This window comes from Fusarium verticillioides, chromosome 5, assembly GCF_000149555.1.
Source record: "Fusarium verticillioides 7600 chromosome 5, whole genome shotgun sequence".
NCBI lineage: Eukaryota > Fungi > Ascomycota > Sordariomycetes > Hypocreales > Nectriaceae > Fusarium > Fusarium verticillioides.
The window spans coordinates 1,281,322-1,304,864 of record NC_031679.1 but is presented as its reverse complement, the minus strand read 5'-3'; the positions used below and the strand labels follow the sequence as shown (position 1 = coordinate 1,304,864).

The 23,543-nt window shown below is 49.8% G+C and overlaps 7 protein-coding genes across 10 annotated transcripts; 5 read left to right on the top strand and 2 right to left on the bottom strand.

Moving 5' to 3' along the window:
- Positions 1-1,865: 1,865 nt before the first annotated feature.
- On the bottom strand, positions 1,866-2,746 carry FVEG_02971 (60S ribosomal protein L10-A; the record flags this gene model as incomplete). The annotated part of the gene is made up of 3 exons (XM_018890522.1): positions 1,866-2,101; positions 2,154-2,538; positions 2,702-2,746. The coding sequence occupies 3 exons, from the start codon at positions 2,744-2,746 to the stop codon at positions 1,866-1,868; spliced, it is 666 nt and encodes a 221-aa protein (XP_018746850.1).
- Positions 2,747-2,936: 190 nt separating this feature from the next.
- On the top strand, positions 2,937-3,920 carry FVEG_02972 (60S ribosomal protein L30). 2 transcript variants are annotated; one of them, XM_018890523.1, is made up of 3 exons: positions 2,937-3,109; positions 3,169-3,323; positions 3,515-3,848. In XM_018890523.1, the coding sequence occupies exons 1-3, from the start codon at positions 3,031-3,033 to the stop codon at positions 3,611-3,613; spliced, it is 333 nt and encodes a 110-aa protein (XP_018746851.1). In that variant the 5' UTR covers positions 2,937-3,030; the 3' UTR covers positions 3,614-3,848. The 2 variants fall into 2 exon arrangements, with proteins under 2 accessions (XP_018746851.1, XP_018746852.1); XM_018890524.1 differs by having other exon boundaries at positions 2,952-3,109; positions 3,169-3,920.
- Positions 3,921-4,336: 416 nt separating this feature from the next.
- Positions 4,337-8,042, top strand: FVEG_02973 (hypothetical protein). 3 transcript variants are annotated; one of them, XM_018890527.1, is made up of 3 exons: positions 4,668-4,704; positions 4,777-6,026; positions 6,081-8,042. In XM_018890527.1, exons 2-3 carry the CDS (start codon positions 5,426-5,428, stop codon positions 7,346-7,348), a joined length of 1,869 nt encoding a protein of 622 aa, XP_018746855.1. In that variant the 5' UTR covers positions 4,668-4,704; positions 4,777-5,425; the 3' UTR covers positions 7,349-8,042. The 3 variants fall into 3 exon arrangements, with proteins under 3 accessions (XP_018746854.1, XP_018746855.1, XP_018746853.1); XM_018890526.1 differs by having other exon boundaries at positions 4,337-6,026; positions 6,081-8,000; XM_018890525.1 differs by having other exon boundaries at positions 4,777-8,042.
- Positions 8,043-12,373: 4,331 nt separating this feature from the next.
- FVEG_02974 (hypothetical protein) lies at positions 12,374-16,421 on the top strand. Its single transcript, XM_018890528.1, has 2 exons — positions 12,374-14,215; positions 14,270-16,421. The coding sequence occupies exons 1-2, from the start codon at positions 13,099-13,101 to the stop codon at positions 15,667-15,669; spliced, it is 2,517 nt and encodes an 838-aa protein (XP_018746856.1). The 5' UTR covers positions 12,374-13,098; the 3' UTR covers positions 15,670-16,421.
- Positions 16,422-16,602: 181 nt separating this feature from the next.
- FVEG_02975 (hypothetical protein) lies at positions 16,603-19,776 on the top strand. The gene has a single exon (XM_018890529.1). It carries the CDS (start codon positions 16,724-16,726, stop codon positions 19,514-19,516), a length of 2,793 nt encoding a protein of 930 aa, XP_018746857.1. The 5' UTR covers positions 16,603-16,723; the 3' UTR covers positions 19,517-19,776.
- FVEG_02976 (hypothetical protein) lies at positions 19,319-21,116 on the bottom strand. Its single transcript, XM_018890530.1, has 4 exons — positions 20,896-21,116; positions 20,296-20,843; positions 20,127-20,242; positions 19,319-20,053 (listed from the first exon to the last, which is right to left on the bottom strand). Exons 2-4 carry the CDS (start codon positions 20,531-20,533, stop codon positions 19,883-19,885), a joined length of 525 nt encoding a protein of 174 aa, XP_018746858.1. The 5' UTR covers positions 20,534-20,843; positions 20,896-21,116; the 3' UTR covers positions 19,319-19,882.
- A 749-nt stretch (positions 21,117-21,865) lies between these two features.
- Positions 21,866-23,421, top strand: FVEG_02977 (hypothetical protein; the record flags this gene model as incomplete). Its single annotated transcript, XM_018890531.1, has 4 exons — positions 21,866-21,969; positions 22,021-22,259; positions 22,311-22,484; positions 22,550-23,421. The coding sequence occupies 4 exons, from the start codon at positions 21,866-21,868 to the stop codon at positions 23,419-23,421; spliced, it is 1,389 nt and encodes a 462-aa protein (XP_018746859.1).
- Positions 23,422-23,543: the final 122 nt, after the last annotated feature.

Genomic DNA, 23,543 nt, shown 5'->3' with positions numbered 1-23,543 from the left:
AAAGAGGTGAAGGTATGAAGTAAAAGACAAGAAGATTCGAAAAGCAAGATGTTGGGGGAAGAAAGGGTTTGTAGTATCACTAAAAGATAGGGAGAAGAGAGGCGGGAGGATTGCAGATGGAACCTTGGGAGGGGCCAGTCAAGCACCTCAGCGCAAAGTGAACTGCACCAAAGGGAGCTAGGTCAGTCTCCGTACCTTAGAGGGATGCTACGCTCATGGGCGTCATCTAGACGCTGTAGTCGGGGGTTGATCGGCGGGTGGGGGGGGGAAGACGCTCGCGTGTTCACTTGTCCATCCATCCGCCATAGCCAGTGAAGCTCAGCTGCCTTTGAACTCAACAAGACAGAGAGAAACAAACATGTACAGTACCCGGAAACACGGGTAGAAAGTACCACTGCATAATGCTGGGTATCGATATGTTAAGAGTTAAGACGCCTTAAAACTATGCGTTCCCACTCAACAGAGTCCACCCGCATGAGTCGCGAGACGCGGATGGATAAGACAAACCCAAGACCGCATTGAGACAGACGTACAACCCTGATTCTAACTCTGGCTCTTCTGACGTGGACAGCCGTAGCAATCTTTTTGACGAAGCCCGAACAAACATCCATGATGGCATTTCGGGCCTGCTTATCACTTCATGCCGTGCTGACCGATATTTTAACCGCAGCCGTAAGTTGATATGCCTAATAAGAAGTCGTACGGTTAAACCATCGTTACATTCTTCGAGAAGGAAAAAGGGCCCGACACATATCCACAGCCAAGATCAGATGCAGGGTGATAAGTTGCTGCCCATCAAAGACAGATCTGAGGTACCTATGAGCTAGCCTGCCCGCAGTCCCGCCCAAGGTGACACAACCGCAGGTGAGGTGCCTTCATGATCCCCTAGGGCCTCCATTCCATTTGTCCAATGCCAGCTTTAGCCAGCCACTTCTCATCTCATACTGCATCTGACTGTGCTAATGGATGCTACTAAAACCGACCTAAAGGAACAGCGCCACACAATAGACACCGACTATCAAGTATCTCACTACTCGGTACAACTGAACCAGATTATTTTTTCACAAGAAAGAACAAAGAGGTCCCCGAGCGATGAGTAAAAGAATCCTCACCTCATACAACTTTACGCTTCATGTTTCTTCGGCCTAACCAAGGGGGCTCCATCTTGTCCAACGATAACCCCTAATGTCTTCTGTCAGACTGAGGAAAAAGACGTGCGCTACCTGTGACCTTCATGGCGTCACAAATCACCCAAGTGAAGTCATGTGGTCCGAAGACAAGCGTAGCCGCATTGCGAAACTGCCCCAACAAGACATTGCATGTCTGTGTCGACACTCTTAAAGTACAGTCTTCTATATGCAAAGCCCAAGTACCTTGAAATGACATATAACAAGCATCAAGAAATGGTAGTATTCCTCCTGCATCAGGATTCCCCCGAGGTGAGAGGGAGTACACCACTATGGTCGGCAGAGCGTACGAGTGGGGATGCGGACAACACGACCCGCCCGCCAATCACCAACCCAAGCGTGAGAGGAATGCCAGGCTTGAGCTGATCGATGAGCAACTGTCTGACTACAATAAGCCAAGAAGTGCATGGCTTAAGAAATTGAGAGGCACATTTCAATGTTACAGATCTCAGAGAATCCCATCCGGTGCTTAGATAAGACCTATCACACTAGTCAAAGTCAGAAATTCTTTGCATGATATCATCAATTATGAGGTGCACGATGAAGGAACACAATTCTGAATGCAAGATTTCAATTTGCCTAACCGGCACCTTTCAACTAGTAAAGTCTCGAGAGGTCCTTATTTGACAAGCCATTTTGACGCCAGAAAACCCAGATTCCATCCTGTCCATCATTTCTTTAAGCCTCAGACTTGAAGGCATCAGGGAAGCGGCGGATGTTGCGCTCCAGAGAACCGTGGTTGGAAAGGAACTGGACGTAAGCACCGTCGACCTTGACGCGGCCAGCAGCCTTCTTGTCGAGGTACTCCTCACGTCGGAGAGGGGTGAAACCCCAGTTCTTGGAGACAATGATCTTTTGTCGGCCAGGGAACTTGTACTGGGATCGTCGTAGGGCCTCGAGGGCGATGGCACGGTCTGGTAGTTGATTAGTAAGATGGTCCAGAGTGGCAAAACGGATTACACATACTGGCATCACGAGTGCGGACGCTCATGAGAATCTGGCCAATGTTGACACGGGCGACAGTGCCGTTGGGCTTACCCCAAGCACCACGCATACCGGTCTGCAGTCTATCGGCACCGGCACAAGACAACATCTTGTTGATACGGACGACGTGGAAGGGGTGAGCGCGGACTCGGAGGTGGAAACCCTCCTTACCGGTGTTCTTGACGAGGTACTTGTTGGCGCAAATACGGGCGGCCTCGAGGGCCTCGGAGCTCAGCTGCTCATACTCGTTGGAGACGAGGTGAATGCAGAGAGGGAAGTCGTCAACATTGGCGCGCTTTCGGCCAAGATCGAAGATTCGGATCTTGGGGTCGGGGACACCACGGTTGAACCGAGACTTGGGGTACGGCTGGAGGAGAAGTCAGTATGATACTATCTCCAAAAAATTGGTGATTCATAATCAGGAAGACCACCCCGCAGAAGCAAGGCACTGGACATTTCGTCACGGAAATGAACCAGCGAGGTCAAAATCACAATATTTCTGGAGATGATTCGAATTAAGAAAAACGCACCTTGTTCTTGCAGTACCGGTAGCAACGAGCAGGACGGCGCGCCATTTTGTCGGAGGTTTGATGGATATCCGGGTTGATGGTGTTGGTGTAGGAGAGAACAGAGCAACACACAAAGAATCTCCCAAACAGCCTTTCTCGCAATGTCTGCTAATTTGTCAGCGAATGAGGTCAACGGATAAATATCGGCTTAGGGCACGGCAGGAGCGTATCGGGCTTAGCGCACTCCACCACGCACTTGCCTTTCAAAAACCCATGCAACTTTTTCTTCACACATTCAGCTTCCATCAACGAACGTCAAGTCAACGCCAACCCGTCGCCCAACAGTCACAATGGCCCCCCAGAAGAAGAGCAAGAAGGATGCCAACAGCATCAACTCCAAGTTGGCGCTTGTTATGAAGTCCGGAAAGGGTATGCGCAGAGTCCTGAGATACAACCAAAACCGAACTATGGACTGACAAATTTTGTAGTCACTCTTGGCTACAAGTCTACCCTCAAGAGTCTCCGATCCGGCAAGGCCAAGCTCATCATCATTGCTGGCAACACTCCTCCTCTCCGCAAGTCTGAGCTCGAGTACTACAGCATGCTGTCCAAGGCCCCCATCCACCACTTCTCTGGAAACAACGTAAGTCCCAAATCGCTATGTCTCTTTACAAATACCATCATGCTGCGGGAAACTGCAACATGATCCTTCTCGGAAATGTTGGCTTGCTTGACAACATTTCTTTGGTCCCAAGAATTTGAGTTCTTGTGGCCTACCCAGAGAAGAAGTCATCCGACTTTGGAGGGTTCATAGGCTTACATGTCCACCTATAGATTGAGCTCGGTACCGCCTGCGGTAAGCTCTTCCGTTGCTCCACCATGGCCATCCTCGACGCTGGTGACTCCGACATTCTTAGCGACCAGCAGGCTTAAATGTCTTGGCTGATAGAGAATGCATTTTATGGCGTTTGGGGTAAAATGGGTCTAGGGCATTTGAAGATATACCAATCTGAGTAATGAAAAAGCGAAAACTCTTGTTGAGAACATGCGATGCAAGAAAGCTGGCAGTTCTCCCCTTGACCTATGTGTCTTGGGCTTCGTTGGACTGGTATCGATTACCAGTTCAAGCCAATAAAAAATAAAGCTCATGCATTGTTCCCCGCCAATATCTGTCTTGTCCCTGTGATAGTAACATTAGTCGTCATGCAAATGGATCTGTTAATGCCGCGTTCAGCGTTGCGACAAGAGAGCACTAACGTATGGACCTCTGTCACCCCGTTGTAAGGACTCAATACAGAAGCACTCCCCTTCACCTGTATATGTATAAACTCTCTGGTTGCTCATTATCCTTAGCTGAACAAGGTTTGCTGGTTCTTAAGTCGGCATGTTAACTTTTGTGTTATCCCTGTTCGAGAGGCATTAAACCTTCAAGGGTAGGAATGCACGGGTTGTTGAGGAGCAACCCGCTACTGGGAACGCATGACCTTACCAACTTCAAGAGCCACTCACTTAATTGTAAACCATAAGGTTCAGGCCTTGGACGTGCAGTGACTACGCTAACCGGTGTTGCGATCGGAATTTCGAATGCTTGGGTTAGCTGGCTGTGAGTCAACCACTACGTGGCATACATATAACATGATCAGTTTTGGAAGGTATGCTCATTCCTCTACCACTCATGTGATACATTGACGGGCATTTCATTCAAATCTCAGTTGCCAATCTCCCATTACAATTCTTCCTAATTTCCAGGTGCATCATTAAAGGCACTTTACCAGAGGGCATGCATAGTACGCATGGATCAAGTATGGCTCTGTTCTTTGCGGGAAAACTTCCAGGCACAAGCATTTATTAATGTCTCCAACACCTTCTGGGGAAGATCCGTGGCATTCATTCATAAAGGGCCCATATAAAAGAGCTGTTCCACTCATTGACACGACAGAATAACATTGAACAGCCACACATCACCTCTTACGACGCTACGGCGCCAGCAATGTTACGGATATAGATTGGCTGCTACAGTATGAGTAAATAATTAAGATTAATGACTATACATGTGTACATCGAAACCTTCCTATAATGCTCCGTCCCTTACTTAGGTAAACCATAATCGAGGGAGGCTGTTGGCAATAGAGTGTGAGTCCCTGCATATCAGGTCAGCCAACACCCGTCGAATCCTTTGTCCTCGACTGGCGAGTTTTGCGGCTTCGTCCCTCAACATCTGCACAGCATTCACTCTTCTGCAACAAACCCCAAACTGGAGTCGTTTCTCAAGGCTTATCGCTATCAATCCAGTTACACAATATAGCACAGTATTTCCTGGCCTGGCGCAGCCTCCACTGTTTCAACAGTTGAATGCTTGGATGCCCCAGAAATATCGACCTTCTGGACGCCGACGCCACACGCTAAAGTGCAGGCCCCTACCCCGTACCTGGCAACGTCCCTTCTGAGGCGCAGACGGACTGTCCGCTACTGTATTGGACAGACGAGACACACTCCTATTTCAGCTTCGACCCTTCTTGTTGGGTTTATTATCTTTGAATACGTTCCAGATCACCGGGCGAACGTGCAACACAATCGGCCGCAAGCAGAAGACACTACCGCAGGTTTAAGCCGTACAATATCTATACTCAACCTCGAAACAACCTGGTGTTGCTCTCACTCCCTTGAGACACCGCCAACTCTTCTTACGCTGCATCGCTAAAAGCATACGACCCAACACAGCCCAACCAAACAAAACAAATAAACATGTCTGCTGCTACAAAGAAGCCTCCGGCGGGTGGTGTTGGCCGGGTTTCTCATACCGATTCTAATTCTTCAACAAGTCCTTCTCCCTCACGTTCCAACTCTCGATCTACTACTCCTACCAGCAATGGCCATACCCGCACTCGATCGCTACGAACAACTGCGCCTGTGTCGGCCCGTGCTGCTATTGCCAGAAGGGATACTCTGAGTGCTGCTGAATCAGACGCTCGAGCCGAAGCTGCTGCTGCCGTTGAAGATCTTCAGAAGCGCCTAGAGAATGAGGAGAAGTCTTCCCTTCAATACAAGCGTCATGTCGAGGTTCTCCAGTCCAAACTCGACGAGGCGGTCAAGGAGTCGGCGAAGTTGGAGGAGAAAGCGCACGAATACGAAGAACAGATTGAGACTCTGAGTAACGAGAAGAGGGAGATGACTCGTCAGATGCGTGAGATGGAGTCCATTTACGAAGCGGAACGCAGTTCGATTCTTAAAGAGAAGGAAGAAATGGCCAGCCGAGAAGAGGAGATGCAGGCCATGATCCAGCGCCTCAAGGACAGCCTTGCCCAGCGAAACAACATGGCGGAAGAGAGTCGCCCTTCGAGACAACGTATGTCCACATATTCATTCTCTCTGCCATCTTCCCCGCTCACTGGTTATCCAGATTCTGCCGGCTCATCGCCATCGCTCGAAAATGGCAGCTTCGCACCTCCATCTTCTATTCAGCGCAGCGACTCGCGGAATAGCTCGAAACTCATTCTTCAGAAAGATAAGCTCATTGAGTCTCTAAGACTGGAACTCGCCGAGGCTCAGATTAAGCTGGTCGAGTCAGAGAACCAGGGCGGCGGTCGCCTGCACGAGGTCGAACGACTCCTCATGGAGGCTCGCATGGCGAACGCTCGACTTATGGAGGACAACGAGAGCTACCAGCTGCTTCTACAGGAGCGTACACTCAAGGGTGACTTTGGGCAGAACGACTTCAGCTACATGGGCAGCAACTCCAACCAGGACGCCCTGGCTGCACTCGAGGGCAAGGCTGCTGGTTCTAGTCTTGCTGATGAGTTGTCTGAGGCTACTGAGGGGGAATCTGTCTCCGATGGTGACCGCCGTCTTGAGGCCGAGCTGAAGTCCATGAAGGAGCAGAACAAGGCGCTCACATTATATATTAACAAGATTATTGAGCGCCTTCTTCAACATCAGGACTTCGAGTCCATCCTCGACCAGTCGAGCGATTTGAAAAGCCTCCCAGATACCAACAAGGAGCTTCCTCCGGCCCCTGCCGACAAGCAACAGTCTGGGGCAACAATCCTCCAGCGAGCCAAATCCATGGCGGTCGGGCCTACCAAACCGAGGCCTAGGCCAATCTCCGTCATGCAGCCCTCCACCAGCTCAAACCACACCGACCCTGACAAGGCACCTAGTATACCGATCGGGTTATCACGTTCAACCAGTACAAGACGGAATCCACGGCCTCAGAGCGACCAATATACTGGGGCTGCCAGCCTGGTCAGCCAGATGTATCGGGGGCCAGACGGCCCCGTCTCTCCACCACTTGGGACTCCACGGCATTCCCAAACCTTCTTCTCCCCGCCGAACAACTCGGGCAACCCTAACGCGGCCGCCCGGGTGCCTAGCGGAGCCTCGGTGGCCACCTCCGGCAACTTTCCTGGGATGCGGAGTGAGACGTCCAGCTTGAGCGGAGAGTCTGGAGAGTTATCCATGTCGACGCCGCCCTCGCAATCACCACCCCGAACCCACAATGATAGGCACACAACGTCGTTCGCGGGAGGCAAGCCGAGGCCGCTTCGACTGGTCCAGGAGAACCAGGAGGCTGTCAAGGAGAACAAGCGAGCCAGCTGGTACTCGCCATTCACCTGGGGGGCCAAGAAGGAGGACCAGCAGGTACCGTCCGGCAACCCCATTCCCGAGTAGAGCGGAATAGGGCTGTAGGAAGGGCCTGAGACTGGAGAGAAGATGCTACGCAGTGACACAGAATTAATGAGACGTGACGCTTGGATATGTATGTTCATGGGGCATCCTTGGGGACTGATGACTGGTCATGTACGATTTACGTCAACAGATATAGCGGCGTTTGGTTCATGGATTATCGTTGGCTGTATCGACGCCGTCTCGCAAGCAATGGGTGGTGTTTTAAGGATTTGTCCTGTTGGTGCTTGGGATACGTGATGGACAATTCCAAGCTAGTATGGGAGCACATGACTGTTGACGACGAACTGGGAATGGAGGCATGATGTTTCTAGATATAGACTTACGGAAAGCACTCGTATAGCGAGGTTACAATCATGAATATAGTTGACGATATTGGTTTTACGAATCCAGGGGCTTCTTATTAATCTTTGGATAATGTCGAATAGTGTTGTGTTTTTTCTAGGGCTGGCATTTTAGGCGTCCTATAGATACGGATGAATGAATGTACAGCGACACAGCCTGAACGGGAATGTCATAGTTGATTCCGTAAGTGACATATCATCGAATCTTGAAGGTCATTGAGTTACAAAGCTTTCCTCCATCTTCCTTGCCCTTGCTGGCCTCATATGCAATATAATACTACATGTCAAACCTGGCCAACCGTAAAGTTGACTGGCTGCTGAATTGTCAAGTTCAGTGAGATGCTGTTCCCTTTCAGACCCTACATGCATCCTGGACAGAATCAATAGTCCTTCCCGAAGCAACTCTACGATGCTACTTAACCGAGCAGATAAGTATACAAGCATGTACAAGTTGCGCGATTTCAGACAAGAGCTATGATGTGTGAGGCAGTCATTCGTAAGCGCGCGCATATACTACGACTGGACAACACAGCATACATACTCCGGTCCCAGGGGAGTCAGGATTATTGTGATAAGACGGGACAAGTGGTCCGTGGCACGAGGAACATCCCGTTGACAGCTCAGATGGCGCGACGCGGGATGATCATCTGCGCAGGAACCCGAGGAGACGATAGGCCGTGTTCATGACATGTCAGCCCTGGGAATGGGGGTAAGTGATACAAAACAAGCAGGACAATGAATCCAAGAAATAGCGCATGTGGAGGGTACGTATTGTTTTTTTATTCAGAGGGCGCGCTCCGGATTGTGACTGTGATTATCATGATGCGTTATGTTGATGATGATTTGTGGTTGTTATTTGTCCACCACCAACAAGGGTTCAGTTTGGCAGCTGACTCTGATCTTGATTCCATTCTCACAAAATCCGCAAAAGGAATCGAAGCCAAGCCGGCTGAGGTGGCTAAGCATTCTATTTGGGGACTGATTAACACCAGTTGATGCCTATCGAGGCTGAATCGAGATCCAGCTTCTCTTATTGTAGCATCTCGAAACTTGTCCTGTCTGTGTGCATGAACTTGGCTACCCTCATGTTACACAAGCCAGGGTTGAAGACTTTCTGGCAAGTTTTGGGATGTTGATACGAGGCAGCTTAGTGAGTGTAAGACAGAGAGAGAGACTCGATCGTAGAGTTGCAGGGTTAAGATACATGAACTTATAAACATATCAGTGCATCATAAGATAATCAGGGTGTTTGTATTCTCTCCTTCGTTTGATCCTCAAGAGGAAGCTAGGCAGGAACTACACAGGCCATTCACACCCTGTGTCTTCTTGCTCGGCTATATCGATCTTGTCCACCGTAATTGAGCTTGTTCTGACCAAGACATTGGAATTTGTGGCTTGGGTCTTACCCTGAACTTGAGCATCTGCTGTCCAAGCATGTGGCATACTTGCGACCTTGGTGGAGAAGGATGATACTCGTGTCAGACTGTGAGAGGCTGAAGAGTCGAGAATAGTGACTGTGACTTGAAAGGAGCTGAATATTCTGCCTACACTATTACCTCTAATGTTTCTTGTTCGATTTTGGTTTTAGGCAGGAGGTAGTTGACGTAGGTCAGAGCATTTGCTTTTACTCTGTAGGTACCTAGTGAACGGAAGCCGAATCTCAGATCCGAGATACAGACAGCAAAAGTCTTCATCCGCGTCTCGGAAGGGCGAACGGATGATACCCCTCACGAGTTACTGTTACTCCTCCATGCACGAGAGGATGCCGACGCGTGTATTATGTGCATGGCTTTCAGATGATGCTGGTCCATGTATGTCTGAGACCGAGGTTCATTGACAGGATCCAGGGTAGTTGGAGTGACAGGAGTTTGATGGGGCATGATTAACAATGCAGAGAGAAACAAGACTTTGCAGTGTAGATTTAGCAGATCCCAACAACGCATATGATTGTGTCTCTTCTATCAATGAGGAGTCTAAAACCATTCTCAAGTCAAAAGCCGAGGCATTGTTGTCATGATGAGGCCAGCGACACGGCCCGAGCAAGAACATGAACTTGGCATCGTGCAACCACATTGGTACCTACCTACATGCCTTGTGACAATATGTATGTAGCAACGTTGGCGATGACCATCTATCTTGCATATTCATCTTCTGGGGTGACATGGCTAACAGCACCAGCGGCATATACTTACATACCTACTGTATGTACGGGATAACTGTGTTAACTCCGTCCCTCCGCCTCGACGCAAGCATCAACCAGGACCTTTCACTCACAACAAAGCACCTACAAACCTGCAGCATCTGACAGTCCCGGACAATTCTTTCCGGTCCCCGAGTAGCCGAAATAGGCAAGCAGTATCATCAAAATGTGCGGTCAGAGCAGTCACGGGTTTTAAACCGCGATACCCAGAGTATACCTGAAACTGTTATTCAAGAGTCGGTGAGGTATTGTAGTGTCAGTGTACTAGGGCTAGGACCGCCGCCGTGTCTGAGATTTGAGCACAACGAGCCTCTAGAAGCGTTCTCCGGTCTCCGGGGGACTGTGATGATTGTTTCCGCCTGGTTTGGCTGGTCGAATGGGGCTTTCTTTTTGCTAGCGGATTTGCCCCGGTCAGAACAGAACGGTCTGCTGGGACAATGTGTCAGGGGATGACCGGCTATTGTCATTGGGGGCTCGTCCTACGAAGGGCAAAGTCCATGACGTGCAGGCTGAAGATTGGGGCATGTTCAAGGCAGATTCAGGTTCGTGTCAATCCAATGCGAATGAATGAATGAATATCAAAAAGAGAAGATGATGCAGGCTTGAAGTGTCCACATGATCATGCTGATGAGCCGTGCTGCAACACCACACATCGCATCCCATTGCATCCCACGACTGGCCCACTAAGAACCGTTGTCAACGTGGCTCTGGAAGCTCTAGCTATGCTAGCTGCAGTCAACAAGACAAGCCCTCACTGGGGTGTCACAAACACTGCATCGCATAGTACACAGGAGTACGGAGCAGCCTATCGTGCAGTGGAGGAATAGGGCTAGAAAGGTTGAAATTTTCACTTCTGACCGTCTTTGTAAGGCCCAGGTCCCTTCTGGAGAGCCACTGCTGCTCGTCTTTATAATCAGCGGACCCGGCCGATGCTTCTGTGTTGCCGTGATGATAGTGACATTGTCTGAGAATATCCGAGACGTGAGACTTGGCGTTGTTGCGAAGCTTAGATTCAGACCAGAAATACCGATGATTGGAAATTGGCAAGACTCGGTGTACCAAACCTGATGACCTATAAAGTGAGATGGAGCTTTGTAACTGCAATAAGTTAGCTACTCGCCCAAGTCCACTGCCTAGACAAAGAAGCGAAATGGAAGTCCTCTTGCGACGATCTGAGTGCGAGCAGGCAGAGAAGACATTTTTGGTGTGGGAGCAATCAGGTACCGGCTACAGGGATGGCTTCCGCCAAACAAGGGCTCTCCACTCTGCTTACGATTGGATCCTTGATGTCGCGCCTGGTGCCAGGAACCGGTTGCAGGGGCTGTTGCGAGTGCGAATCTGGAAGGGACCGGGCTTTGTGGTTCAAGAAGCATTTTGAGGCTTGAGATGTTGTTGGGTTGAGAACTTGAGATACAGAGAGGCTCAGTGCGAATTTGATAACTACTTACCTAGACAGAGGAAGCTATTCACTAGGGGCAACAATTAGAGTTAAGAAGTGGCTACTTTATTCTGACTCCTATCGTCATCATCGCCATCATTTAGCATCACTTGATGAATGGTCTTGGCTAGCTTGAACTTGCTAACTTGTTCGGCTTACCATGTCTGTCAGGGAAAGCTGTCAACATAGATCGCCCTACTCGAGCCACATGAGCATTTGTTATGGCGTTGACCTTTCGGAATCAGAATTGACTTTCAGGAACCACTTCTGACAAACAAGTAGTTGCTGAGAAACAGCCATCAGCCAGTGAGTGGACTACAAATTTGGAAGGTTTGTTGAGTATCCTTCAACTGAATTAGTCGCTATAAGCCCTTCTTCTAGTTACGATGATATTAGGAGACGTAGTATTAATTAACTGCGCATATGATGGTGGTAGAAAACAAACATTTCCATCATATCAATGTCAAAGGCGGCACAATCCGTCACTCACTTACAACCCCAAATCACACCCACTCAGACAGACTCAGCGAGGAGAGGGGGAAGAAGGCATCCTTGTTGGGACCCAATGAGATGCAAAGAATTGCGACATGATCGTGGCCGAAAACTCTGAACAGCTCGTGAGGTCTGCTTTCTTTTTTCATCTTTTCCTTTCCTTGTTGCTCTATGTAAGTATTCTCTGCCCTAAATCATAGCCTGATGTTGGATGGATGTACATATGTAAATCAGTGTCAGCTTTAGCACCCGCGCTATCCTCCCTTCAATCTAGACTCATCCAACCCAACAAGACATTGACTCTCTGTGTCTCCAGGGCTTTCGTACCAAGACGACCCGACAGATTGTGTCATGCTTCAACGCTAAACGCAACTGACCAATCCACTTGATTTACCCCAGCCAGAACTTGCCCCTACGTGATTCCTTTCTGGTTCTTTGCCAGGCCCCATCCCGGGAGCCAGCCCATGTCTCTTATTTTGGGGGGGGGGCGCTGCTCTTCCGGAAGACTCTCTGAGTGAGTGAAAAAAAAAAGGACAGGAAAAAAGGTACTTTGATCTACGTACCCGGCTGCGTCAGTAATCGGATTTTTAACCAGGACCTGACGGGAGTGCGGATATAGGTACGGCCGGGTACAACACCAGCGTCACCTTTTCTCTCACATCCACATCCTTCACATTACGGCCAAGACTACGTCCACCACCATCTTCTCGCCTACACCCACCGTCACTCCCGCCGACCACTACCATCATACTGTACTCACTCACTCACTCACTCAGTTGCTCGCTCGCTCACTACTACTACTTACTCTCGACCTCAACACCACCACTACCACCACCACTTTTACGACAATAAACGATACATCTCGTCATCGCACCGTTTTCTCTATTCTGTACATGCCGACTGTTTCGCCCTCGTTTAGTTCGATACTCTTCCTACCTATCTAGTCAACTTGCATTCGCCCTCACCCTTTGTCTGCCCAGCCATATCCCGCCCGTCCGCTTGTGTCGTCTGCCATATACTCGACAGACAGGTGCCAGCAGCCGTCCGGAATAGGTTGGGTTAGCTTCTCTTTGCGGGCTCTCCCTCCTGGACATTCTCGCGGCCCTCGATCTCGGCCATACGCCCATCCTGTTTCAATGGCGAGCCAACCACAATGATCTATTCTGAAATCTGCTTTGCAATTCATTGTCCCTGCTAAGGCCCGTCCCGGTGGTATGCTCGCTAGGCATTCACTCCACCATTCCCACAGGCCACCGTCATCATGGACAAGTCATCTGCCGTCTTAGACGGCACATCTGGCGTCGGTCGTGCGTCTCGTAACGTGACCGACCCATCTGCAACATCATCAAGCGCAACAACAGGAAGTCAGAACTCGAAACAATCCTCTGCCAACAATTCTGTAGGCCCTTCGCCCTTGGCCTCAAGAGATTCTTCCCCCACGCGACGCCCTCAAAGGACTGCTTCAGCAAACCGCTTGCCTGGTAATCGATCTCGAAAAAACAGCCAAACCGATAATAGTCCTTCACGGACGACACGGCCAAGCTTGTCCTCCGCTCCTCCATCACGGTCATTGTCCTCGACCAACACCCCAACACTTACACCATCCCAAGAACAACAACAACAACAACAGATCCAAGCACCGACCCCACAAAAGCCAGGCTTCAACGCAGACCTTAAAGACAGCCCGCGATGGCCCGTATCGCCCCGCCTGCGATCGCCTCCTCCCCAGTTCAGTAACAAACCAGCAATTCCGGCACGTCGCAGCGAACAGGATCTTCCTTCCATTAGTGTTCAACGACCTACACCGTCACCGCAGCCTATGGAGCAACAAACAATATCAGAGAGCGAAATGGAGGAGTCGCAGTATCCCTCTGGTATGCGAACTCCAGCTCGCGTAGCGTTGGAAACGGTTCAAGAAGTCAGTTTACCAAACTCTCCCAACCCTCCCAACGGGTCGGCTTTAGTGGAAAGGGTGAAGGAAAAGCTATCAAGCACCGACAACTATTCTGATACCGCACTCCCCGATGGACGGGCTCTACGAGCAAAGAACAGCTTGGTCAGTCAAGAGAGTGGAAGCGACACTAGCAACAACAAGGCGGAAACTAGAAGACCGACATCCGTTCCTCCACCCATAATTACTCGGCAGTCTAGTGGCATGTCGAATAAGCAAATGAAGTCGAAGCAAGATGGATCCATACAGACCATGACAGTAGAGACTGAGACTGTTCCAAGCGTGCCACAGGTTGCGCTCACAACCACCCAGAAAAGTGAAGGAACGAACGGAACTCTGAAGACGAAACAGAGCACCGAGACAATAAAACCGAAAAAGGATAAGAAGAAGGTTACACGCAAACAGCCCCCAGTAAATGCAGGGAATGGTGAGCCTGAGCTAGTGACACTGATATTGAGGGATGTTGCTAATATCCATCCAGCATCCTCCAAAGCCGATGTTTTCGAGGCAACAATTGCCAGCGCCGTTGACGAAGCAAACACCTCGGATTCTGAAGAGACCTTTGTTTACGACTCTAACCCTCCAGATGGCAATGATCGGGCTGGACGCCGGTTTCATTCAAGGACTCCCAGTGCTACATCTATGGCTAGCCAGGCTGATCGCCAGAATCTGCGATCCATTTATGGTATTATGGAGAGTGGAGGACCTGCTCATGGACCCAAAAAGACGATGAAATTCGTCAACACTTTTACCAGCAACGGAAACGAGAGCCTGGCAGTCGAAACCGAGGATGGCAAAGGCTCTAACCGCAGTGGTGGCAGTGGGTCAACACGAGGTACGACGAGACACCATCACCACATTGGTCGCTGGGGTAGACAGCCTGGTAACGGCCATGCTTCGCTATTTGACAATGAGTCCCCATTTCCGAATGCTGCGAGGTCGAAGCTCGCTGGTCCCAATTCTCGCAATTCATCCGGGCCACCGAGCCCTCGCAACGCTCACTCCAACGCTCCACGCCATTTTGGACATAAACGTTCTGCGATGCAGATGTCGTCCAGTTACGATATGGATGACACGACAGGAGCAGATGATGAGCGTACACCTCTTCTCGGCTCGGTCCGCTCAGGTCGTTCAGGTCGAAACCGTCGTGGGCCGCACAACCTACGACAGGCCGAGTCACAAACTTTCGCAAGACGGTCGTCATACTTAAACCGGTTTGCGGCATGCTTGGTGCTTACCATGATGTTCATGCTTGTCATTACTGGCGCTATCGGCTTCATGTTTGCTACCTCGCAGCCGATGACTGGAATCGAAATCACTGCTATCCACAACGTTGTGACCAGCGACCAAGTGTTGATGTTCGATTTGACCGTCAAAGCACATAATCCTAACATCGTTGTCGTCACAATAGACCACGCGAACCTAGAGGTTTTCGCGAAATCTGAATATACAGGAACAGATTCGGACTGGTGGGCTCGACCTTTCCCGCACGGCCCAGATGATATACGTGTGTCAGACGACCCAGAAAACGACCCTCCGCTGGATGATCCCGACCCAGATGACGACCTTCGACCCAACGTTCTTCTAGGACGGATCACAGAATTCGATAGTCCCCTCACTTTTGAGGGCTCTCTTTTCCATCAAGGTACCTCTTCTTCAACTGGAGAGATGCAACTCGAGTACCCTCTGAACAATACAGTGGGGGGCTCGCGACGTTGGGAGCGAATTTACCAGAACGAATTTGACCTGATCGTTAAGGGCGTGGTTAAATATACTCTTCCGATGAGCGCCCGTATCCGCAGCGCCACTGTATCAGGGAGGAAGGCCGTCAGTCCGAATTCTTCAAATGATCCTTCGAACAGTACAAAGGTCGAACCTTGAAAATAGATGGGAGGCTACCCCGGGAGAGGCAGAAGCCCTTCTGGCCTTTCTTTTGTCAAGTCACCGTTTGTCTTGTGTATTTTGAGCGTGCATAGCATGTCACATCAGGGAGCAGCGGCGTTGGATGTATACCTCCATCCACATTATGGCTGAACATGATAGGGAAATGGAGCTTCAAGATTTTGTTTCATTATTTTGTTCATTGGTTTATAGACAGGTTTAACACCTATGCTTCCTGTCCGGTGTTTCTTGGGTTGTTTTCACTCCAAGCCTGACCTGGTGAGCATGTACAAGTTGTGCCGTGTGGTACGGTACACATCTGCTTGCTGGGAGTAGTCTTCGAGAATGGTTAGGGATGGAGTTATTGCTTTGATTTCGTTTCACAAAACCCATAGAAGGAAAAGCGGCAACTATACGTTGTAATTTTAACGGCTTATGAAATACACAAGAAGAGAAAAGAAAGTCAGGCCGACTTGAAGAGGAAGATGTGGATTGGAGCACATATCAAATGCTTCGTAGTTAGGGCGGGTAGAAGAGAGTTATTATATCGTTGAATGCAGAATTCAACAGAAAGCCTGTTGCTATCATGAAAGAACCATATCGTTGTAAAATCTATATGAAATATGAGCTTCTCATTGTGGTTTCTCGGTTTAGTCATGGACAAGGGAGCTTAAGGCGCTTGGCAACTTGACACAGTATTATGGCCCTGACAGAACTTACTGGAGCAGTGGTGAAGTTTTATTAAAGTGCATGTTTGGAGATGTAAAGCCTCTTGGGTTTATTAATAAGTAGTGGCATTTCCTGGGATATGTATAAAATTGTTTCTACCAATGAACGTTTGGCAGAGTCGTTCGTAGAGGGTGTCAGACTTCAACGGAAAGTGGCGGACTGTGGAGCCTAGAGCTCTCTAATTTTGACCCGCATTTATGTTTTGGACTGCTTCCTTTCTCATCTGAGCTCTGCGCGACCTCGATCTTCCCTCTTCAAACCTCGGGATTCGATCCAATCGACACACTCATTTATCTAATAGCAATACAAGGGACTCGCCGTCAGAATGTCGGGGCGACGCGATTTCCTCAACCAGGCTGCTCCTGAGAACTATGTCGCTGGTCTTGGACGAGGCGCAACAGGTTTTACGACACGATCCGATCTTGGCCCTGCTCGAGATGGACCTAGCGAGGATCAGATTAAGGAGGCTCTTGCGAAGCGTGCCGCTCAGCTAGGTCTTGCGCCGGATAAGAAGGGCAAGGATAAAGAAAAGGATGAAGACGAGGGAGGTGACGAAGAACGATATCAAGACCCTGACAACGAAGTTGGGCTCTTCGCTGGCGGTGTGTACGACAAAGATGATGAGGAGGCCGATAAGATTTGGGAATGGGTGGATGAGAGAATGGACCGAAGAAAAAAGCAGCGCGAAGCACGAGAGCAGGCCGAGAAGGACGAATACGAACGAAACAACCCGAAGATTCAACAGCAGTTTTCCGACCTGAAACGAGCTCTGGCGACTGTCACTGATGACGAATGGGCAAATCTACCCGAAGTTGGCGACTTGACAGGCAAGAACCGGCGTAGCAAGCAAGCGCTGCGACAACGATTCTATGCTGTTCCGGACAGCGTCATTGCAGCAGCGCGCGACTCGAGCGAGATGGGAACAACAGTTATGGATGAGGGCACTTCTTCCAACGCCGGTGGCAGCGATGCTGCAGATGGTACAATGACCAACTTTGCCAAGATTGGCGCGGCTCGCGACAAGGTGCTCAAGTCCAGATTGGAGCAAGCTGGGAGTGATTCTGCTGCGCCAGGCACATCCACTAGTATCGACCCTCAGGGCTATCTTACTAGCCTCAACAAGATGCAGATGAGTGAAGCGCAAGCTCAAGTTGGAGATATCAACCGTGTTCGCGAGCTTCTGCAGTCTGTTGTCAAGACGAATCCCACAAACGCTTTGGGTTGGATCGCGGCGGCGCGACTCGAGGAGTTGGCAGGCAAGAGTGTAACGGCAAGAAAGACGATCGACAAGGGTTGTACACAGTGTCCTAAAAGTGAAGATGCTTGGCTTGAGAACATTCGACTTAACAGCGATTCTCCAAATGCAAAGATTATTGCACGAAGAGCTATTGAGGCCAACAACACATCAGTCAGACTATGGGTCGAGGCGATGAGGCTAGAGACAATTCCAAGCAACAAGAAGCGAGTTATCCGACAAGCGCTTGATCACATTCCTGAATCGGAGGCTTTATGGAAGGAGGCAGTGAACTTGGAGGAAAACCCCGATGATGCTAAGCTGCTCCTAGCCAAGGCCACCGAACTGATTCCTCTCTCTGTGGATCTCTGGCTGGCCTTGGCACGATTGGAGACGCCAGAGAACGCCCAGAAGGTCCTCAATAAGGCTCGAAAGGCCTGTCCTACGTCACACGAAATTTGGATCGCGGCTGCACGGTTACAGGAACAGCTCGGACAGGGCACCAAGGTCAATGTTATCAAGCGTGGTGTCCAGGTCCTGGCGAAGGAGTCTGCGATGCCCAAGCGCGAGGAGTGGATTTCAGAGGCAGAAAGATGCGAAGAGGAGGGTGCCATTATCACCTGTCAGAACATCATTCGGGAGACTCTAGGTTGGAGTTTGGACGAGGATGATGATCGCAAAGACACATGGATGGAAGATGCAAGGGCAAGTATCAACCGAGGCAAATACGAAACTGCCAGGGCCATATACGCCTACGCACTACGGATATTTGTCAATAGTAGAACGATGTGGATGGCAGCAGCAGACTTGGAAAGGAATCATGGAACCCGAGAGTCGCTGTGGCAAGTGCTGGAGAAGGCTGTGGAGGCGTGCCCTAAGAGCGAGGACCTATGGATGATGCTGGCCAAGGAGAAGTGGCAGGCTGGCGAAGTGGACAATGCTCGTCTCGTTCTCAAACGTGCCTTCAACCAAAACCCTAACAACGAGGATATTTGGCTTTCCGCTGTCAAGCTAGAGTCGGAAAATGGCAATGGCCAACAGGCCCGGAAGCTTCTGGAGATTGCCCGCGAGAAGGCTCCCACAGATCGTGTATGGATGAAGAGTGTTGTGTTTGAACGAGTGTTGGGCAACATTGAGGCTGCTCTCGATCTTGTCCTTCAGGCTCTTCAGTTATTCCCGGCAGCAGCCAAGCTTTGGATGCTCAAGGGACAGATCTATGAGGACCTCGGCAAAACTGGCCAAGCGAGAGAGGCGTATGGCACAGGAGTCAAGGCTGTTCCCAAGTCTGTCCCCCTGTGGCTTCTGTATGCCAGGCTTGAGGAGCAGGCCGGTCTTACCGTGAAGGCTCGATCGGTGCTTGACCGTGCTCGACTTGCTGTACCAAAGAACGCGCAGTTGTGGTGCGAGTCAGTACGACTAGAACGTCGAGCAAGCAACACAGCCCAAGCCAAGTCAATGATGGCCAAGGCGCAACAAGAAGTCCCCAAGAGTGGTCTCCTCTGGGCAGAACAGATATGGCATCTGGAACCCAGAACACAGCGCAAGGCCCGCAGTCTCGAAGCTATCAAGAAGGTGGACAGCGACCCCATCCTGTTTGTGGCTGTAGCACGCATCTTTTGGGGCGATCGTAAGCTGGAGAAGGCGCAAAACTGGTTCGAGAAGGCTCTTGTACTGGACAGCGACTATGGCGATTCTTGGGCTTGGTACTACCGGTTCTTATGTCAACATGGTACGGAGGAGAAGCGGGCAGATGTGGTGACGAAGTGCGTGCTGAATGAACCTCGACACGGCGAAGTGTGGCAGGCGATTGCTAAGAAGCCCACAAATGCGAGAAAGAGTTGTGAGGAGATACTTAAGTTGGTGGCTGAGGAATTGGAGCAATAGGGTCGTCCGATATTAGAGACTGGCAACTGGTAACTATCAGGGATGATGTTGATAAATGGATTGGAGTTCTGGATTCGGTTATGGGGAACTAATGAGCTTAGACAACATTCGTAGCGGTGGATAGTCTTTGAACACCGCATGTCACCAAAATATGTACGTGTTCTTCTCGTTGACCGTGATTCATTGCTCTTATACTATCGAATTACATTGCATGCAGAGACCCAGAGCTATCTCAAGGCCAGTGTCATGCTGCTGGGCCATGACCATTCGCCCGCTCAATCCCAAAAAGTGAAACCCCAGGCTCCGACTTTGATTAAATAAGTAATACAGTTGCTTCATCTTGGTTCTTGATTGTCGAAGATACGCTTATTTGCTGCCACCGAACCAGCTCGAGATACCGCCCTTGGCCTTTGCGGCTTCCGCCTCGACACGGTGGTCGAACTTGTCGACTACTCTCATGGCCTCGGCCTTTGCGTCCTTGGCAACAGACTCGACATTGCTCTTGATGACACCAGCCGTACGGTCGGCTTCGGCAGCCTGCGATTGGGTTAGGAAATGATTGCAACGTACTAGAGCACAATCGTAGTGTCTCTTCGGGAAATAAACATACAACACTGTCAATCTTGGCACCGGCAGCAGCACCAGCTCCCTTCAGCTCACCCTCAGCGTTAGGGGAACGGCCGGGAAGGTGGCTCTTGATGTTGGCAGCAGCGCTATGGGCGTCACCTATTGAGTGCGATGTTAGTAGAATTATTGGTATTGGGGTTGAGAGCGCATACTCTCGGCCTTCTTCTCAGCAGCTCGTGGGTTGCCACCAGCGGCGTAGAGGTAGTATCCGATACCAGAGACGGCAGCGCCGCCGATGATGAGAGGAGTGCGAGACTTGGACATTTTGAATGGTTTGTAGTTGATCTGCGCGAAAGTGTGTGCTGTTGTGATGTGGTTTGTAGGGAGGGTTGAGTATGGAGTGACAAGATGCAAAGACGGATGAGGAGATGATGGTCGGGTATTTATCATGAGGGAAAGGAAAGCAAGCTCTTTTCTACCTTAGGTAAGGTGGTTACCTCGGAACTACCTCATACCTCATAGGTAGGTAGGTAGGTTAGAAGATTCCCTTGCAAGTCAAGATTACTTGGTAGTGCCCCTCTTCTTTGTCAATCAAATTTCCATGTGCTCATATGCGAACCCGGAAAGGATGGTTGCAAGTACATGACGTAACGAGGGCGGGGAGAACCAATTGCTCGGATCATGAGGTGATGAGTGATGGCTGAACTGATGAATGCGGATAGGTACTATAACTTGGTGAACTGACACTGTCTGATACTGCCTATGAGCATCAATTAGTGGGTAGACTTCTGAATTACGGTTGTTTGACGGACAAGGCATTATTTATGGTGTTGTTGATGTCATGACACTAAGAATTCTATGCAAAGTAGATTTATTGGAAGGTGTGATTGTATATATATCTGTGACACAAGATCCTCGAATGTATGTATAATCCAATCGTTTGTACTCCGTACTGGCAACAAGTGTCCTTCAGTTTACATCCAATCCTTGATGTCGTAATATGATTCACTTCCAGTGAAAGAATCAAATCTGGACTCTTTTGTTTGATCAAGCATTCCACGCTAAAGTGATGAGCCGCCGACGGAGCTGAACCTCAATGGATTTCCTCCAGGGAACGGCCCCACCGAAAGATGCAAGTACCCGACCCGTCGTATATCGGCATTACATCATCGAACTTTAGTAGCTTATTCTTCTGGACCTGGCTACGGATACCTACTAAGGTTAAGCTGTGACGACGATCGATCACGAACGACACAGCTTACTTTGTGTGTGTATATTTTTTCCCATTCGAGTATAAACTTTGCCTTTGTTTGGATTATTAGCTCTGTGTATATACCTTTTTCTTTCTTCTTTTTAGCCCCTAAACTAGGATAATCGTATCATTATCTCATGAAACTTTCCATTGATTATTCGCTACAATAATAGAACATCATTATCAACACGGAAGCTGCCTCAGCTGAACGCCCCCCACAGCCTCCCAAAGCAGGTTGGAGCCCCTAACAGTCAGTAGTAGCGCCTCCTCTAAGCTCACAACGCCATAATGTCTCTCCTAGCCTGCTTTTTTGACACTTCACTTTTTCCATCTCTTACTTTAATCACAGCGTTACCTTATTCCAAGTGACACTCTGACCATCTAGTGTCAGCCGCGCCGCTGAACAGCCTCCCACGTGCCATCATTCGCTTGTAACACCAAAACGTAATTCATCTCCGCCATCATTGACGACCTAAACGAGCTCTCTCCCATTTGTGTCTGGGCCGTTAGCCCCGGGCGGCACAGCTTCAATGCTGAGGGTCAAGAGCTCGCGTCGTCCCGCGGGACTCAAGCCTACAGATTACGATCATGAAATTGCCCTAGTCGATCACGATGCCGCCGCGACACCGACAGGGTCAGTTACGCCCGAACCCCATACCATGACAAGATACTCAACAACATCAAGATTGTTGGACCTGGAGGAGGAACACGAGGAGGAACACGAGGAGGAACAACAAGAGAACCCTGACGAGCGAAATGGCGGCCAAAGGAAACCATCAAGCAATACACCCAACAATGCTCACACCAATGAGCATGTCGATTCTCATACTGAGGGAGACAGCCAGACCCATTCATCATCGAACCGCATCGAGAACGGCCAACCTCCAACGCCTCCACAAACAAGACCATCCATCGAAGTCCAAGGTCAGTATGGCCCGCCATAGCGAACCTCAAATTAGTCTGACATATCAGCAGAACCAACCCCCGACGCCTTTCATGGAGATCATCCACATGTGAAGCTGAAGAAGCCTCATGTCGAGCGCGAGACAGCGATAGACATCCTTTACGAGAACGAAAGGGGTGGGTTTCTCTGCGGAATTCCTCTGTTTTCTTCGCAGGCTCTTGGAGGTCTTGATCCACCTGCTTGGAGTGAGTCGTCAAACCCAGTAACACGAGTCGCCTTCATCGAGTAGAAATTGACATTTTTGCTTCAGCCAATGGGTACCATAAAGCTTCACCAAGCAACATCCACAATGCACAAGTTCCTGACCCTACATGGGAATGGGCGTGGCCCGAATGGCGAATCAACCATCAAAAAGGTGTCGACGAACATGGCTGGGAATATTCCTTCCACTTTTCAAAAAAGTTTTCCTGGCATAGCGGCAAGTGGTGGAACTCGTTCGTCCGAAGACGTGCCTGGATTCGAAAGAGGGTGCGAAAGAGACCAGAGGAAGTGTCTGCCGATCCACACATGCTCAATGCGGATTACTTCACGATACGGCCCGCTTCCCACAAATCACCAAAGTCTCGCGAGAGTGTGACTAGCAGCCGTCTCAGTCGCTCGAGTACGAGTCAGATGTCAGCCGCAGACGTGGACGAGAAACCTGCCGATATTGATAACGTGGACGATCTCATGCGTGCTCTCCGACAAGCCAGGATAGACCGAGAGAAGCTTGACGCTGTCAATAACTACATGGAACATGCAACAGACCTCCAAAAACTTCAACACGAGATGCATGAGATAATGTCTTTGTTTGTCTTCCAACAATCACGCCGCATATTGCTCAGCAGATTGATGGAAATTCATGACGAGACAACAACTCAGGTGAAGAGGACGAACACTTCTGAATTACGAGAGCGAAACCAGGCATTGAAGGATGCCGTCCATCATGCTGACGAAGAGGTTCGCAAGCTAGCCTACTGGAGCGATGTCAAGCAAATGGCCGAGAGTGGCGAGGCGAAAGAGGCAGTCAAAGGAGATAAAGGTTGGGATGAAAGTTGGGAAGGTGTCGACCAGAGCGGCGGGGCTCATCCAATGCAGGAAAATGCCATGGTTAACGGTAAAAAGAAGGAATCGGAGACATGAGCGAAGATTGTTGTCAAGTTTCAATCTTTTGATGAGTAAAGAAACATGGGCGTCTGATGGGAAGCAGGCAAGGCGTTGTTGCATTGGTGCAGCTGGCGATTTGATGCTGGTGACTACAAGCT

Bases quoted from the DNA above. Each gene is read 5' to 3' on its own strand.
- FVEG_02972 (XM_018890523.1), top strand. From the start codon at position 3,031: ATGGCCCCCCAGAAGAAGAGCAAGAAGGATGCCAACAGCATCAACTCC. The intron at 3,110-3,168 runs GTATGCGCAGAG...CAAATTTTGTAG, and splicing joins TGTTATGAAGTCCGGAAAGG to TCACTCTTGGCTACAAGTCT. The intron at 3,324-3,514 runs GTAAGTCCCAAA...GTCCACCTATAG, and splicing joins ACCACTTCTCTGGAAACAAC to ATTGAGCTCGGTACCGCCTG.
- FVEG_02973 (XM_018890525.1), top strand. From the start codon at position 5,426: ATGTCTGCTGCTACAAAGAAGCCTCCGGCGGGTGGTGTTGGCCGGGTT.
- FVEG_02974 (XM_018890528.1), top strand. From the start codon at position 13,099: ATGGACAAGTCATCTGCCGTCTTAGACGGCACATCTGGCGTCGGTCGT. The intron at 14,216-14,269 runs GTGAGCCTGAGC...ATATCCATCCAG, and splicing joins CCCAGTAAATGCAGGGAATG to CATCCTCCAAAGCCGATGTT.
- FVEG_02975 (XM_018890529.1), top strand. From the start codon at position 16,724: ATGTCGGGGCGACGCGATTTCCTCAACCAGGCTGCTCCTGAGAACTAT.
- FVEG_02976 (XM_018890530.1), bottom strand. From the start codon at position 20,533: ATGATAAATACCCGACCATCATCTCCTCATCCGTCTTTGCATCTTGTC. The intron at 20,243-20,295 runs GTATGCGCTCTC...CGCACTCAATAG, and splicing joins TGCTGAGAAGAAGGCCGAGA to GTGACGCCCATAGCGCTGCT. The intron at 20,054-20,126 runs GTATGTTTATTT...ACCCAATCGCAG, and splicing joins GTGCCAAGATTGACAGTGTT to GCTGCCGAAGCCGACCGTAC.